This window comes from Buceros rhinoceros, unplaced genomic scaffold (genome assembly GCF_000710305.1).
Source record: "Buceros rhinoceros silvestris isolate BGI_N320 unplaced genomic scaffold, ASM71030v1 scaffold424, whole genome shotgun sequence".
Taxonomy (NCBI): Eukaryota; Metazoa; Chordata; class Aves; order Bucerotiformes; family Bucerotidae; genus Buceros; species Buceros rhinoceros.
In genome coordinates this window covers 1-15,803 of record NW_010406216.1, presented here as the reverse complement: position 1 = coordinate 15,803, position 15,803 = coordinate 1, and the positions used below count along the sequence as shown (strand labels likewise).

The 15,803-nt window shown below is 51.8% G+C and overlaps 1 protein-coding gene across 1 annotated transcript; it reads right to left on the bottom strand.

Moving 5' to 3' along the window:
• Positions 1-1,525: 1,525 nt before the first annotated feature.
• Positions 1,526-10,003, bottom strand: LOC104488512 (octopamine receptor-like; the record flags this gene model as incomplete). Its single annotated transcript, XM_010133985.1, has 3 exons — positions 1,526-2,201; positions 3,627-3,803; positions 9,727-10,003. Coding segments are annotated over 3 exons (1,130 nt in total), but the record flags the coding sequence as incomplete, so codon positions are not given.
• Positions 10,004-15,803: the final 5,800 nt, after the last annotated feature.

Sequence of the window (15,803 nt, the reverse complement as noted above, 5' to 3'; positions counted from 1 at the left end):
TCCATGGTGTCATGGGAGCTGTAGGAGCTGGGAGACCTAACCCACGCCGTGAAGAGTCTTCTGACAGGAGCACAGAACTCCTGACCCTCATACTTGTGTCCTCCATACCCGAGCTGCTCCAGGCAGGAGCTACTTACCTTTTGCTACAGCTCTGGGGACAGGCCTCCTCCACCACCCTTCAGCTGGAAGAGCAGGATGACTCAGGACTCTTACTACCTCCCTTCTCTTTATTTATTGACAAGGTGCCATTCTTCAGCCCTGGACATCTTTCTGCTGTGTTTGCTCCCAGGCTGCAGCAGCCTTGCCCGTGCCAAGGAGGTGGTTGAGCATTCAGAAAAAGCTGGTTTAGGGACCATCCAGAAGATCAGTCAGGAGCAGTCACTCTTGAGTGCAGCGGCTCTCCCGTGTAAACCAGCGTGAGACCCCACCAGCGCTGGGGTGAGTGATGGCTGCTGTCTAGGTGGACACCAGCCCTCCTGTGACTCTGCTACAGAAGAGTTGTGGTCCTGGGGGTTTGACTCCTGCTTTTACCCACTGTCACGATGCTGCAGAGATGTCCAGGTGCAGTCCTGCCTCTCCAGGGTAATCCTCTGGCAAGGTGCTCAATGGCCCGCCCGAGGGCAGCTGATGCTGCTTGATGCTCTTTGAAGTCCAGACCAGTGCTTGGGAGTGGTAAAAATAATCATTCCCATTTGTCATCATCTTTTTTTCATGGCTGTGTGGTCCAGCAATACTCTATAACTACACTCCTAGCATCAAGGCACAGCCATCACTGTGCAAAACACACAAGTAAGCAATAATTCCTCTTCACATCCCTTCTTTGGCCGGTCTTGGTCGCCTGCAGCCCCCTTTGAACCTCCTGGGCACTCAGTGTTGCAGCAAGACTTGCTCAGCTCCCGGTCTGCCACACAGGACATCCCCTTCCGGAACGGACAGGAACCTCCCAGGTCGTTCACAGAAAGCCACTGTGACCTTATCGCTATTCCAGCAGCGACTTGAACCCTGTTGCAGAGTGGCGCCCTTGTGGCGAGGTGACCTCTGCTCTCTGACCACCTCCCTCCTGACTCCCACACGCAGACTGGCACGCGTGGAGTTACTAAAACTGCTCAGATTTGTGATGAGAGCTGCAAGATGGGAGCTACAGTGGCTTGCTAAGAAGAAATACTGTAAAACTGTCCCAACCTTACACTGTAGATCACCAGGGTGACACAAAGACAAGTTCACGTTGTCATACTGTTTTTTTTTTTCCCCAGCATGAAGATTGAATTTATATTAGGAAATGCTCGTTAAAAAAATAATTACCTAGGAAGGAATTATCTCCATTAGTCATAATAAATTGCTCCTAAAATATCAAAGTTCTTAATTTCTGAAGCTGTGGCAGGTGAAAAAAATGCACCTTCGTGGTATGCCCCCAGCTGTAACGTCCCAGCCCCTCCTTCCCGTTTCCTACCCGTTATTTTTTGTGTTAGGAGGAGCTCTGGCACTTTCCGTACCACCACTTCCAGCAACGGATTCCAAACCCCTATTACTTGGGTTTGCCCTTCAGGGCACCGTTGGGCTCTGGCACCGTAATGCCATATTCTAGGTCTGGAGCAGTCCTGGAAAACGTGGCGATGGAAACCATGTCTTCTCCGATGTCCACCTGAGACCTGTGCCTGCAGACGAGGAGCTTCTTCAGGGCCCGTTGGAAGTCCCGGTTCAGGAACGCATAGAGCATGGGGTTGATGGTGGAGTTGCAATACCCTAACCAGGTGATGATCTTGAAGGTGTCGACGAGGACCGTGCTGGTGGAGTCAGTGCCTCTGGCAGCGAGCCAGACATTCAGGACAAAGTACGGCAGCCAGCAGAGCACGAAGACAGAAATGATGATGCTAATGGTCCGCGTGGCCTTGTTCTCCAGCTGCAGGTGGTTCTGCCGCTTGCTGTTGGGGTGGTAGTGAATCTCCAGGGTCTGAGATGTGATACGAGTGGCCTTGAGCCGTGAAGCGCGGTAGATGAAGAAATACATGCTGCACGTGACCATGAAGGGGACAAAAAACGCCAGAGCAGAAGCCACAATGGCAAAAATCCAGTTGGTGACAAAGATGCATTCTCTGCCTGCATCGAAGTCCACGCCGGGGATCTCGTTCCAGCCTTGCATGACAGGAAGGAAGGAAATGAGGGAGGAGTACACCCAGACCATGCAGGTCATCACGATGCATCTGCGAAAGGAAAGAGACGGGGAGGGGAGGAGGGTCTGAGTAATTCTGTGTTGAGAACACGCAGTACGATTCGATCCCCATGGCAACCCGGGTGGGATGTCCCTGCTCAGCACCCCCACGGGGCTGGGAGGAGGGAAGAGCCAGGGCACAACCAGTCCGTACGAGAACCTCTCTAGTGACGGGGTAACTGGGTGTACAGAATCTGGGTCAGTGGAAGGGATGCTCAGAGCTGCCTGAAAAAGAAAAAAGGTTTCACAGAGGGTTTTTCTTCATATTTAAAACAACAGCTTGTAGACTTTTCTATATATTGTTTCCTTATAGCAGCCTTCCAGGGCTTGAAGGTGGCTACAGGAAAACTGGGAAGGGGCTGCTTACAAGGGCACATAGCGATAGGACAAGGGGTGATGGCTTTAAACTGCAAGAGGGTGGATTTAGATGAGGCGTAAGGAAGAAGTTCTTCCCTGTGAGGGTGGAGAGACCCTGGCCCAGGTCACCCAGAGCAGCTGTGGATGCCCCATCCCTGGCAGTGTCCAAGGCCAGGCTGGACGGGGCTTGGAGCAGCCTGGTCCAGTGGAAGGTGTCCCTGCCCGTGGCAGGGGGATGGAACTAGATGATCTTTGAGGCCCTTTCCAACCCAAACCGTTCTGATTCGGTTTCCGATTTAATACCTGGCCCCCATCGTACCATCTGAGGAGGAACAGGGGTGGATCTGATGGACGCCAGGTCCTCAGTACCACCGCAGGGTTTGCTCCGTGACAAGGAAAGCTGCGCAGCCCCCTCCTCGTTTTGGTGACTGCCCACCCTTCACAAACCATTCACAACAAGAGCTGCAGCGTGAAGAACATCCCCAGAAGAGCCTGAATCCCACCTTGTAAAGCACCCTGCAGCTGCAGCGTCCTCCCTGTCCACCCTCGGACAACTCTCCCCACCCTGCAGCCCTCATTTCAACATTTCACATGGAACCCTGAGAGGACCCCAGAAACTCATCCCGTTCTGTCTGCACGCCCCCCATGAACGCCGCTTCAGGAAACACCGAGTGTGAGGGGGGAAGACCGCTGCTACCTGCGCTCTTCTGAGAGTCGTTTCCCCTGCTCCTTGGGGAGATCCCCAGGAAACGCCTGCAAAGGGCTGAAGATGTAGGTACGCGTCAGCCCCCATCACTGGCTTCTACCTCATTCTGCGACCCATCCTTAGCTCAAAAAGTGCCTTCCCACAAGCTCTGTCAAACCAGCACTCCTGCATTCTCCTCTTCTCCCGCACCACATGAAAACTTTTCTGTGAGGTTCTAAATGCTGGAAGATCCTTTTGCCTCGTCGCCCTGCTCTGGGGCAGGAACTGTCAACAGCTCACATGGTCCTGAGTCAATACAGGCCACGGCCAAGGGAAAATTTGGATGGACCCAAAGCGAGAAGCAACTCTGCTCACCTGCCACGGGACATCCTTCTTGAATAGTGGTACGGGGTCACCACCGAGCAGTATCTGTCCAGGCTAATGAAGCACAACGTGACGATGGATGCAGTGCAGAACATGACGTCAAAGGAGATCCAGACTTTGCAGAACAGCTTCCCAAACAGCCACATCCCCGTCACCTCGTAAATGATACTGCGAGAGAAAACGGGTAGAAATCCAAGCTAGAAGGATCGATTTCACGCATTTCTTCAAGACCCCACTGAGGTAACACCGTATTTTAACACGGAGGCACTAAAGATGGGTGTGGAGCTCAGTTAGACCGTGGGGATTCATCCTCAAAGCGCGACCCAAGGCAGTAGCCCGCAGGCAGGGCCTGGCTGAAGACCACCAGACCTACGCCTCTTGCCTGCACTCTGAGGGGTTGCCTCGAGAGCGGTGCTCTGTCCCCAAAGCTCCTCCAATTTACACCTGCCCAGCTTTGTTTATCACAGCTTTCTCCAGAGTCCTGTGCAGCACAGGCTTTTAGGATTTCTCCCCAGTTCCTGGGGCATGGATGATGCTCCCTCCTCCAAGAAACTCACTTTTCATCTGGTGGTCTCATGCTTCAAAACTAGAGGAGTTTAACTCTTGGTTAAAAAAAAAAAAAAGAAAAAAAAAAGAAAAGGGAAATCCTAGGAGAAAGCCCGTGTGGCTTGTACGTTACGCAGCTCCCAAATGCCTCAGCGAGGTAAACACACCAGCAGAGAGCAGACGTTATGCCAAAGTTGTTTCTGAGAAGGTCAAGAGGAGCCTGTAAGAAGCGAGCAGCAAAGGGAGGAACTTAGGGCAGCTGCAGGAAAGCTGATGCATGTTCCTACAGCGGTCACAGCTACTTCCTTCCCCTTCCCTTCCCCTTCCCTTCCCTTCCCTTCCCCAGCGTTCTGCAGCTGCTGGGGTGCTGCTGAAGTAACCAGGATGGGAATTTGATGCGAAGAGCTGAGCAGCTGCCTCATCCAGCAAAGCTTTGATTATCCTGTCACTTCACAGCTGGGCTCTGCTGGCCAGCAAGGGCACAACGAGGCAACCTGATGTTGGAGGAGGTCAAAACCAGCTCCTGCTCCGCTTCCCCTCAGCACCAATTCATTAGAACGACCTGTGAAGGAGCCGGACAGCTGCTGCGGTGGGTACAGGGCTGCTGAAGGGCCCCAGCCCTCAGCAGCTTTTCGCTCTGTAGGATGATACGCAAAAATATGCGCCCCACATTGGGTGGCCTCCACGTGGGCAGCATGGAGGGTCTCACCACACACACGGAAAGGTTTCATGGCTCTTTTTTTCAGATGGGGAAATGAGACTTGCAGAAGTTGAAGCAACTAAGTAATGGACTTAAGTGCCTTGTTGTGAGTCCTCAGCAGCCCTCCTTAGCGCCAGAGATGCTGCAAAGCCCGTGGTGAGAGCATCACGTTCTGCCAGGAGCAACCACGCTGCTGTCATGAACAACCCTGCACACAGATCCCCGGTGAGCAGGTACCAGCTCTCATCAGCCCACATTTGGTGGGATATGCCTGACCCAGCTGGTGTTCTCACAACACAGGGTACAGGATACCTGTTCCTTCTTCTCTGGTGTAAAAGGTCTCTGCACCTTGGAAATGCTGCTGGTTAAAAAGGAATAATAAAAGCCCAAAGGAACGCACAGTATGAGCCGAGGTGAAGTCACCTCCGTGTTTTTCTTATGCTTGAAAAAGAAACACGTAGCTGGAACTAAGAACCGGGTGGGCTGGAGTACCCAGATGACAAGCTAAGCTGAACTGCTCCTGCAAACAAGCCAAGCCAGGAACAAAAGTCTTACTCTCATGAAATTAAGGCACCTGGTGACAACCTTGTTTTAATTTTCTACCACATTTTCCTGAGCCAAACTGGCTCCTGAGATCATTTCTTTTCCTTCCCTTTGGCACATGCTAACGTGCCAACTGAGGAGCAAACTGCAATTCAAAAGAGTGACAGAGACACAAAGCCAAGCCGGTGGAAAAGAGGTGGAACAGCAGCCACTTCATCAGCAGGGTAAAAGAACACTCCGTGGAGCCATCAGGGTCCGTTCCTCACCATGTGGCCCACCAAGAGCCAGCAAGTCTTTACACCAGGCAACACCAGGACACTCAGGAGGGCACAAAGCATCAATTCTGCTCTGCTCTTTGCTCCCCTTTGTAATTTTTTTATGTTAAATAAGACATCACGCTCCTAGGTGGGCTGTTTTCTCCCTCGCTGCATAGCAAAGCCATCGGTTTTCACCGTTCTCCCCCGCCATGCAATGCCCTCAGCCACCCCTTGAGAGGACGACGGGTGACAGTTTTAGGCTAAAAGAGGGGAGTTTCAGTCTAGAGAAAAGCAAGACATTTTTTACAATGCAGGTGGCGAGACTCTGGCCCAGGCTGCCCAGAGAGGTAGGAGAACCCCATCTCTGGAACCATCCCAGGTCAGGTGGGACAGGGCTCTGACCAACCTGATGTAGCTGAAGATGTCCCTGCTCCCTGCAGGGGGGTTGGAGTAGGTGACCTTTAGAGGTCTATGACTCTATGATCCTTCCCCTCCACTCATATTCTGCACAGCTGTGGTCCCCTTCTCATCCCTGTTGTGCTCTTCTCCTCTCCTGTTGCGTGCAAGAAGCCACAGACAGATTTTCCAATGGAAAATATTTTCATCTGCTGCTTCTTGTTCCTTTAACGCTTCCCCGGAAGCCTAGAAACAGGAATTGTCCAGTTTCCTTCCCCTTTGTGTTCCTAACCCAGCTGGGCAGGGTGCTGGGCCATACTGTTTCAATGGTGCTTTTGCCAAGAAAGGTTGAACCAGATGATCCTTGACGTTCCTTCCGACCTGCTATCCTACGACTCTAACCGAGCAAAACCTAGTGCCACATTCCCTTTATGCCCCTGCCAAGGAAGAGATCTTACTCCAGTTATGGGCGATGCCACCAGTCTCACCAGGGCAATTAGAGCTGCTGAGACACCCACCTGCCTTTGCTCTTCGCTTCTGCTCCCTCCTAGCATCCAGATGGCAAACACCACGGCAGCAGGTGGGAGGCAGAAGTAATGAAGGATGCTGGGTAACTAGAGATGCCCAAACTCCATTTAGAAGAAAACAAACTGAGGACGCATTGTCCAACACGAGCAGAAGAGCATGGAGACAGTGGAGGAGTCAAGCAGACAACAGGCAAGTCAGAGAGGAAGCAGGGACGGACATCATCAGCTGGAACTCGCTCCAAAGCAGCAACGGTTCAGCTTTTGTCTTCGCAGCGCAAATGGGGTGCTGCAGTTCCTGGGGAAGGTTGGGGTAATGGAGCAGGTGATCTCCTGGATGGACGGTTGGAGTGCGTGGAGGGAAAGGTAACGCTTTGCACTCCCAGAGAGGAGCCCTTGAGACACCTCCACTGGACTGGGGTGAAAACTCATTTCTGGGCTTAAGAAAAACATGGAGAGCAACAATAGCAGCCCAGGGAAATTCCAGGCAGCAGAAAGATTGTTGCTTTAGCTCCTCTTCTGTGACTGACACACTGGTTTTCCCTTTCTAGGGGACTGAAATGGTCTGCCACAGGTTGTCGTGGAGACCTCATCCATGCAGTGGGAAACAGCACAGCTTCTTCTGGGAAAACTTGGTGGGAGCTACTGTGGATCCTTTCTGCAACCCCTCTGGGCAGGGCAGGGGCAGCCATGTAGTTTTGCAGGCAAGCCCAGCCTGGGTCCTGCAGACTCGGTTTAGGCTGGTGGCTGGAAGTGGGGAAAGAAGCAGATAGCCAGGCTGCTGCAGCCAGGTCCTCTCCCACACATCCACCTGGAGCTGCTGGCAATCCTCAGGGAACAAGATCAGCTGACCTGGAGACCCGTCCCACCCCTGTCTGGCAAAGAGGCTTTTCCACAATCCCACCTTCCTCCAGTGCAGAGCAAACCCCTGCTATCAGCGATACAAATCTTCCGGGTAAGTCACTACCTTCATTCCAGCGGCTTTACCAGGACAGGAGCAGGTTAGAACATCGTAGGACCAACCTGCCATCCAAGGGACCAGGGTGGGGGTTTGTAGCACCAGGTGGGGAGAGAGACGGGTGAACACAGACGGGTTATTTCAGAACCTCACCTTAAAACCCACCGAGCTGAGACTCGAACTCGGCAGTACCATTTCTTTAAAGGGCTTCGTCAACTACTTTTTTTTTCCACCTGACACTATAAACTTATAGCTCAGTTTGTAACCGCTTATTGGGAAAACATCCTTCAGCGCCAAATTCCAAAGCGTGGGCAGCCCCGTGAGAACTGAAGCACAGAGTGTGAAAAGGATTCAGCCTCTTCATGTTCTTCCAGGAACACTCAGAGGGTGCAGCCCCCCACTCTACACCAACCTACGGCCATTTGGCAGCGCAAGACATCCAGAGCCTACAAATAAACCATTTTTGGATTTGTTTTACTATGTTTTAGCCAGGCAGCGAAGCTCCTGTAAATACAAAGAATCACAGAATCACTTGGTTGGGAGAGACCTTGAAGATCATCGAGTCCAACCGTTCCCCTGCACTGCCAGGGTCCCTAAACCATGTCCCTCAGCACCACACCCACACAGCTGGGAAACCCTCCAGGGATGGGGACTCCAACACCTCCCTGGGTAGCCTGGGCCAAGGCTTGACAATCCTTTCTGCCAAGAATTTTTTCCTAATATCCAACTTAAATCTCCCCTGGAGCAACCTGAGTCTGCCTCCTCTTGTCCTATCACTTTCCACATGGAAGAAGAGACTGACCCCACCTCCCCACAACCTCCTCTCAGGTGGTTGTAGAGAGCAATGAGGTCTCCCCTCAGCCTCCTCTTCTCCAGGCTGAACAGCCCCAGCTCCCTCAGCTGCTCCTCACAGCACTGGTGCTCCAGACCCTGCACCAGCTCCGTTGCCCTTCTCTGGACACGCTCCAGCCCCTCAACGTCCTTCTTGGAGTGAGGGGCCAAAACTGGACACAGCGCTCAAGGTGTGGCCTCACCAGTGCCCCCAGTACAGGGCGACAATCCCTGCCCTGCTCCTGCTGGCCACACCAGTGCTGGTACAGGCCAGGATGCCATTGGCCTTCTTGGCCACCTGGGCTCACTGCTGGCTCCTGTTCAGCTGCTGTCAAACCTCACAAAGGGACAACTGCCTTCTGAAGAGCCTCTTCCTCCATTTAAACATAGGAGGCGCCTAAACTAGCCTCCTCATACCAGAATAAACAGAGGGGAGATGGCCTTTGTCCCCATGTTAATGCTGCCAGTTTTCAACGTCCAAGGCAGCCAAATAACAGGGCCAAAACAACTCCCCCGAGTGCAGCGAATCCCCCGAGTTGTCCACTGCAGTTCTAGTCTGTTTATGCAGCCAAAAAGATTTATTCTGCAAGGTCGCCAGCCCTCCCCACAAAGCCTCTGTATGTTGTCTGAACCAAAAGGAACCACGGGAATTCCGTGTTTCACCAAGAATGTGAAGAGCAACATCTCTGCAACAGCCTTTCAAGTTCAGTAAGAAAAAAAAAAATCCTTTTTTTTTAGGCTAGTAAGGAACTTTTTTACTTCTCCCTCCCACTACCAGAATAAAAGAGAAGGTTAAAGAAGCATAAAATTGAAAGCACAGACTTTAACTTCACTGATTTCAAATCATTCTTGGCTAAGAAAAATAAGGGAAAAATATACTCTGTGATTCGCTCTGCCTTTGAAATGCCAGCAGGATCACCACAGCCATTGCCCTTAGTGCTGACACACCAGTGGCAGACCTCAGCTTGCACTTCCCAAACACCCGGAGCACGCAGAGTCAGGTAGCAACCACGCTGGCCCTGCGTGCAGTGCAGAGCGAGTCCTGGAAGAGGGGACTCGTCGCGCTGGAGCCACCTGAAAAGCTGGACGGCTGGTTCAGAGCCGCAGCCAACAGGAACAGTACCCTTGGGAAGTCCCTCTCCATTCCTTATAAGGGGACCCACTACAAAGGGTAGGGAAACCGAGGCATGGAAGCGCATACCATCAGCGATCTGTGGTTAAGCTCTCTGGAGAGGCCAGCCCCGGGCAGGGCACGGGGCCAGCCCTGCTCAAAGAGCAGCTGCGGAGCGCAGAGGAAGGACGCTGCAGCTCACACCTCCGTCTGATCTCTCCTTACCTGAAGGGCATGACCAGACAGGCTACGAGGAAGTCTGCCGTGGCCAAGGACATGATGAACATGTAGGTGACGGTGCGCAGCCTCTTCTCCACCACCGGGCAGATGAAGACTATGGTGTTTCCCAGGAGCGTGATCAAGTCAATGAGGGTTAGTACCAGCCCGATTACCACCTCCTGGGGGCCGATCCCTACCCAGTTGCCACCTCCTTTCATAAACGAGGAGAAATTAGCAAACCAAGATCCATTTTTGTCCATCAGCATTTTCCCGCTGTTAAAATCTGAAAGAGAGGAAAGGCAGAAAAAAAAAATTAGGACTTTAACGCACATGACTTGTAGATCTGTGAAAGTAAGAACAGAAAATGTTCACATTTCATTTACCTCAAGAAAAACCTACACACCCTGCTGTGTCTGTGCCATCACTGTCCCACCGTTATTGGTCCATTAGAAGTGCCTGAAATCCTGGGGGTGAGGAGAAGTGTGCAGCATAGGCCGAAGTCCTTCATGGCAACTGAAAACCCTCCTGTGAGCCAAACTGCAGCATCATCAGGTGAAGCGTGACACACACACAAAAAACGTCCTGAGAGCAGAGAGAGGACGAGCAAGCAGCTGAAACCCAAACCAAAGCAGCTCTGCTAAACGCCACTGAACTGCACGCCGTGTCCACAAAACACGGGGGCTGGAACCAGATGCTCTTCCAGGTCCCTTCCAACCCAAACCGTTCTGTGGCTCTGTATTCTCATTCTCACCTCGGCCAGCCAGGCTGCTCGCCCAGGCAGGCTGCTCTCAGGACCCGCTGTGCAGTACGCACTCTGCCCTGCGCTGTCCTGGAACGTTTTTAGGCCCTGAAGGTAAAAGCTTTTTACTACCAGGGTTGGGCAGCTCCATCCTACCATCTGAACGGTCGTGCAGAGCTGCCAGCAACCACCCAGGGAGCTTCATGCAAGTAGCTGAGGTGTCCCAGGTGCGGCAGTGACCTCAGACTCATGTCCCCTTCCGTGGCCAGCTGGGAGAGGATGCTGGAGGGACTTCTCAGTCGAGGATATTCGCGTGCTGCTTATGTCCACAGCTCAGTTCCCAGACTTTGACCAAGTGGTGTCACAGGCACCAGGGAGGGTGGGAAGGATGTGCTGCAAAATGTCCAGCAGTTCAAAATTCACTGGCATGGCTAACGGGAACAGGAAGCGGAAAACTTGCGGGGACATAAAAATTATACAAGTATTTCCAGACATGTTACATTTGACCACCACCACTTCTCCTGCGACGGAGCTGTGCTTCCACAGCACCCTCAGGTCAACCCCACATCCCCGGGGCATCACAAATAAGCGCGACGTGAGAACGGGTCCACGTAGCCCAACACGCCGTATCTCACCGTGGCCAGACTTCGCCTTAGGATGATTACAAGGACAAGGCAGCACGTACCAAAATTTCCCCGATGTCTGTTTTTCCTTCCAGCAGCCTGTGATGCAGAATTACCTCTAAAGATGGTTTCAAGAACTTCGAAGTCATGAAGGTGTCCTGCTCCCCTCCTTGTCGCATGAAAACTTTCAGCATCCATGACCTCCTACAGCAACAACGACCAGAGCTCGGCTATCTGCAGCGCAAACAAATGCCTCTTTGGCTTGATTTGAGCCTGTCACCAGCTAGTGTCTAGTCACTTGACTCCCTCTGGCCTTTGCACTGAAAGGGACACTAGACAAGCAACCCCAACCCACTCTCTCAATGCCCTGGTGGGCTCTTTAATCTCTGTCATGTCCTCCAGCCTCCTCGTCATCTCTTGGTTAGGCTGAGGAGCCTTTGCCAACTTGCTCTTTCCTCAAACAGAAGCGCCAGGACTCCTGGCCATCCCTCCTGCTCTTCTGAGCCTCCGAGATGGACTAAAACTGGAAAAATTACCAAGAGGAAAATGCACTCTGGATTTATATGAGCACAACAATGGTCTCTGTTTCATCCTGCTTCCTTCTCGTAAGGATCCCTAATGTGGTTTGCTGCTTTTGATTGGCACTTAGCACCGAGCTGACCTTTCCCCAGGACTGCCGATCGCCATCCAAAGATCTCGTTCCTGAGCAGTAAGTCAGCTCACAGCCTGCTGCTTTAGATAGGATAATAGGTTGAAATGAGGAAATTAGGTTCCTTCCATCTTCCCCAAACTCCACCACTTCACAGCTGAATTTCTTCTTCCACTTTAATGCTCAATGAGCTGCATAAAAGCTTTTCTGCAATTCTTTAAGTCAGGCTTCATCCTTCATGCCCTGATTAAACTTTGTTTCACTTGCAAATACCACCACTTTACGATTCACAATTCTGGTTAGAGATCCCAGCCTCCACCCCTGTATAGAGCATCGCTGACCTCTCTTCTGCAAGATAACTCACCATGCACTTCCCCCTGCCTTTCACCTCTTAGACAAGCATTCATTCACACAAGAAACTTCCTTCTCCACTCAGGACTATGAAGTTACCCCACCTGCAGGACTGGGTCTGCTCTGGGGTCCTCAGCACAGCAGAGACCTGTTGGAGAGGGGCCAGAGGAGGGTACAAAGACGATCGGGGGCTGGAACCCCTCTGCTGCGAGGACAGGCTGGGAGAGTTGGGGGTGTTCAGCCTGGAGAAGGCTCTGGGAGACCTTAGTGTGGCCTTTCAGCGCTTAAAGGGGTCTGTCAGAAAGATGGGGAGGGGCTTTTCAGCAGGGCCTGTTGTGACAGGACAACAGGTGATGGGTTAAATTAAAAGAGGGAGAAGGAAAAAAATTCCTTATTATGAGGGTGGTGAGAGCCTGGCCCAGCTTGCCCAGAGAGGTGGGAGAAGCCCCATCCCTGGCACCATCCCAGGTCAGGTTGGACCGTGGAGCTCTGGGCAACCTGCTCTGGGTGCAGAAGTCCCTGGAGGGGGTTGGACTAGATGACCTTGAAAGGTCCCTTCCAACCCAAACCATCCTGTGATTCCATGATTCTCAAGTTTCCTTAAAAGCGCCCACCACGAGGGACCATATTGAAAACCTTCCAGAAACACAGGCAGACTACACCAACAAGGTGCTTCTCATCCACGTACTAGCTGTCTTCTTCCAAGCGCTCCCATGTGATTGTGAGGCTGCGCTGCCTTTTGTAAAAGCAGTACTGACTTTTTGCTTGGATGGGATGGTGTGTTACATGCACCCACCCACCCTTCAAAATTCTCAGCTCCCTCCCCTGACCTCTATCTACATACTGGATTTAGGGGTTTCCTCCCTTTCAAGTTAAAAAATAAAAATCAAGAAATAACTAAAGCTGCCCAGAAAAAATAAAGAAGGAAGCTCCTCCTCTGTCCCTCCTCACCAGAGCTGGGACTTGCTGACTGAGACCTGAAGCTCTCCTGCTCCTCCAGCGCTGAGAACAAGCTGGTTTGTTGGACATCAAGCTCTGTGGCAGACTCCTGAGCTGGTGCTGTTAGAAGCCTAAGGGTGTCTTAAGTGCATAGGTCTTAATGCAAATGTTCCTTGGACAGCATTTCACATCCCGATAACACCCATAAAACTCAAATTTCCACCTCCAGTTGACCTGTAACCAGGTTAAGCACACAAACAGCACCCAGTCAGCACTACGTTCTCCCAGAAGAGTGCACAGCACTGGGACAGACTGCCAGGACACGAACAGCAAAAATCAGCTTTAATAAAAACCCAGTGGTTTGAAAAAATCAATGTCAAATTCTGAGGTTTAAAAAAAAAAAAAAATCAGGTCTTACGGTTTAAAAAAAAAAAAAAATCAATGTCAGACTTTTGGTCTGTGGCCTTCCATAATTGCAGCTGAGAACACTGGATTTGTTATTTAGGGGTTTTTAGATGTACCACTGAAAGAAGAAGGGTCAGAAGTCACAACTTCCTGTTCCAGCAAACAATGACTGTGCCCACACGGCTGTCAAGTAGGGATCAGTGTTAGTACAGCGCTAATTACAGCGGATCGTTACTTACACGGCGTTGCTCTGGTACTGACCTGGGAACTCAAACTTCAATCACAATTAGGACACAACTATTTGAGTTCATCTTCGCAAGTTCTCTACACCACTCAAGGACCACCTTAGCCAGCAGCCCAGGTTAAAAAGTCTTCTCAAGTGAGAAACTAACAGGATACGTGCAGGATACACATAGGAGCACGGCACGACGATGTACAAATACAGGAGACAGACGTGCCCACACTCACAAAACATTAGAGAAACTCTCTTGTATTGTAGCGGGTTTCAGTCGACACCAGGACAGAGTGCGGGGCTGGAAACGGGACTCCCCTCGTTCGATCTCCGCAATTTCTCCACCGACAAATATTCAGCAAAAGGAAGGGGCGATGGGTGCAGACAACAGGGTCCTGCTGCTCCGGGTTCCTTTTCAAGGATCCGCAGGCAGCAAGTCCCTGGAAGCTAATCCGCAGCCTGTGTCACAGCCAAGCACCCAAACTCGATGCCTCTCATCTTTTTTGCCTCGGACTGCACAGCCGGCAACTTCTCTCTTGCTGAGAAGGGCTGCTCCTGAGCCAGCTGGAGAATCACTAATACACGTGGGGGGTGACACAACCTTAACGTCTCTGTGGAAATCTCTGGGACAAAGCAGGATGTGCCATCCTTCCCAGGGATGTACTTCCACAGCTTCAATACTGGAGCTTTGGTGTTTTCTTACGAGCCGCAGCAGCTGTGGTTACTCTGCGGATACAGCACAGTCCCTCTCTTCAACAGAAGTCTCTCAGCCTTTGCTGGAAGGAACCCTCTTAACGGGATAAATGCCCAGTTGTACCATGATGTGGGATCATCCCAGGTTTCCCGGGGATTTTGGATGCCTTAGGGTTTACGCTGGTCTTATTTAGACCCTACAGTTTTGCTTCCCTTCAAAAATCAACAGGCTAGATTGTGCCCTCAGTCTGCCTTGCTCTGCCTGGGTGAAGCAGCTCCATCATTTCAGCACTTTTCCTTTAATATACAGAAAGGCTGACCCAATTTACTCAACAAATCCCAAGTAAAGGGTTAATTTCTAACTATTTCATCACTGGATTTTTGATGGTGGGGAAGGAAAAAAACCCTCTGCAATCTCAAGGCTGTCTGCACCTTAAAATCTGGGAGGAATTATGGAAATTGGAAATCTGTTTGCTGCCAGACTCTGCTCCTCTGCTAAACCGAGTACAAAACAGCATACGGCAGTATGCCCCAGGACCTCATTTCCCTCCTCCCCTCTGCCAGGAACCCAGACTGCTGCAGCTCAGTAATTTGTCAAGCAGTGCACTGCTCTGCAAGGACTGGTGTGTGGTGATAAAGGAGGAGGAACATCCCTGGGGATGTTTCCACCTGGAAAACAGACATTCAAGGAGGCCACAGGGCATGAGAGCCTTTGCACTGACTTTCCTTCTCTCTGTCTCTTTCTCCAACCAACTTTCCCATTCAAAGAGCATTTCTAGAGCACAAATGGTTTCTTTCTCTCCCCCAAAGCAGTGCAGGATAACTCCTACAACCTCTCCGACTGCTAACGAGCCTCAGGTTCCGGAAAAGCAGCAAAACGCATGGTCCTTACCTTTAAACCCGAGCGATGAACGCAGCCAGCTGGCTTGGAGCAGCTCAGCGGTACCATGAGCCGGCTGCGTGGTGCTTCTCCCAGCAGCAGGGTACGAGATACTCTAGCCGGCTCCCAGGGCTCCCAGATCCCATCCCACAGAGCTGCTCCCAGTCTGTCTGGGCCAAGCTGTTGGTTTCTGCCCCAACACAAGACACCCAACCTGCACCTATGAGCCAGCGCAGCAGATTGCCCTTAGAGACATCCCCCCAGCAGAAGCTCCCGCGCTTCCACAGTCCAAGCAAGTCTATATTGCAACCCTTTCTCCGAGGAGCAAGGAGAGGCTGAAGGGCGATCACAGCAGTACAATTCAAGGCAAAGCTAAGCCCCCCACCACAACCGCGGGGGTGCCCGCCGGCATTAAGGGAGCAACTGAGCTGAGGTGCCAAACCTCCTCATCTGGGGGAAAAAGAGCCCCAGCTCCTGGGCTGCAAAAATACCGACCTCTAGGGTGCCCGCGGGGGTCAAAAGCCAGGGAGGGCAAAAAGCCCACGGACGCCGTAGAGCACATCTCCGCCTGA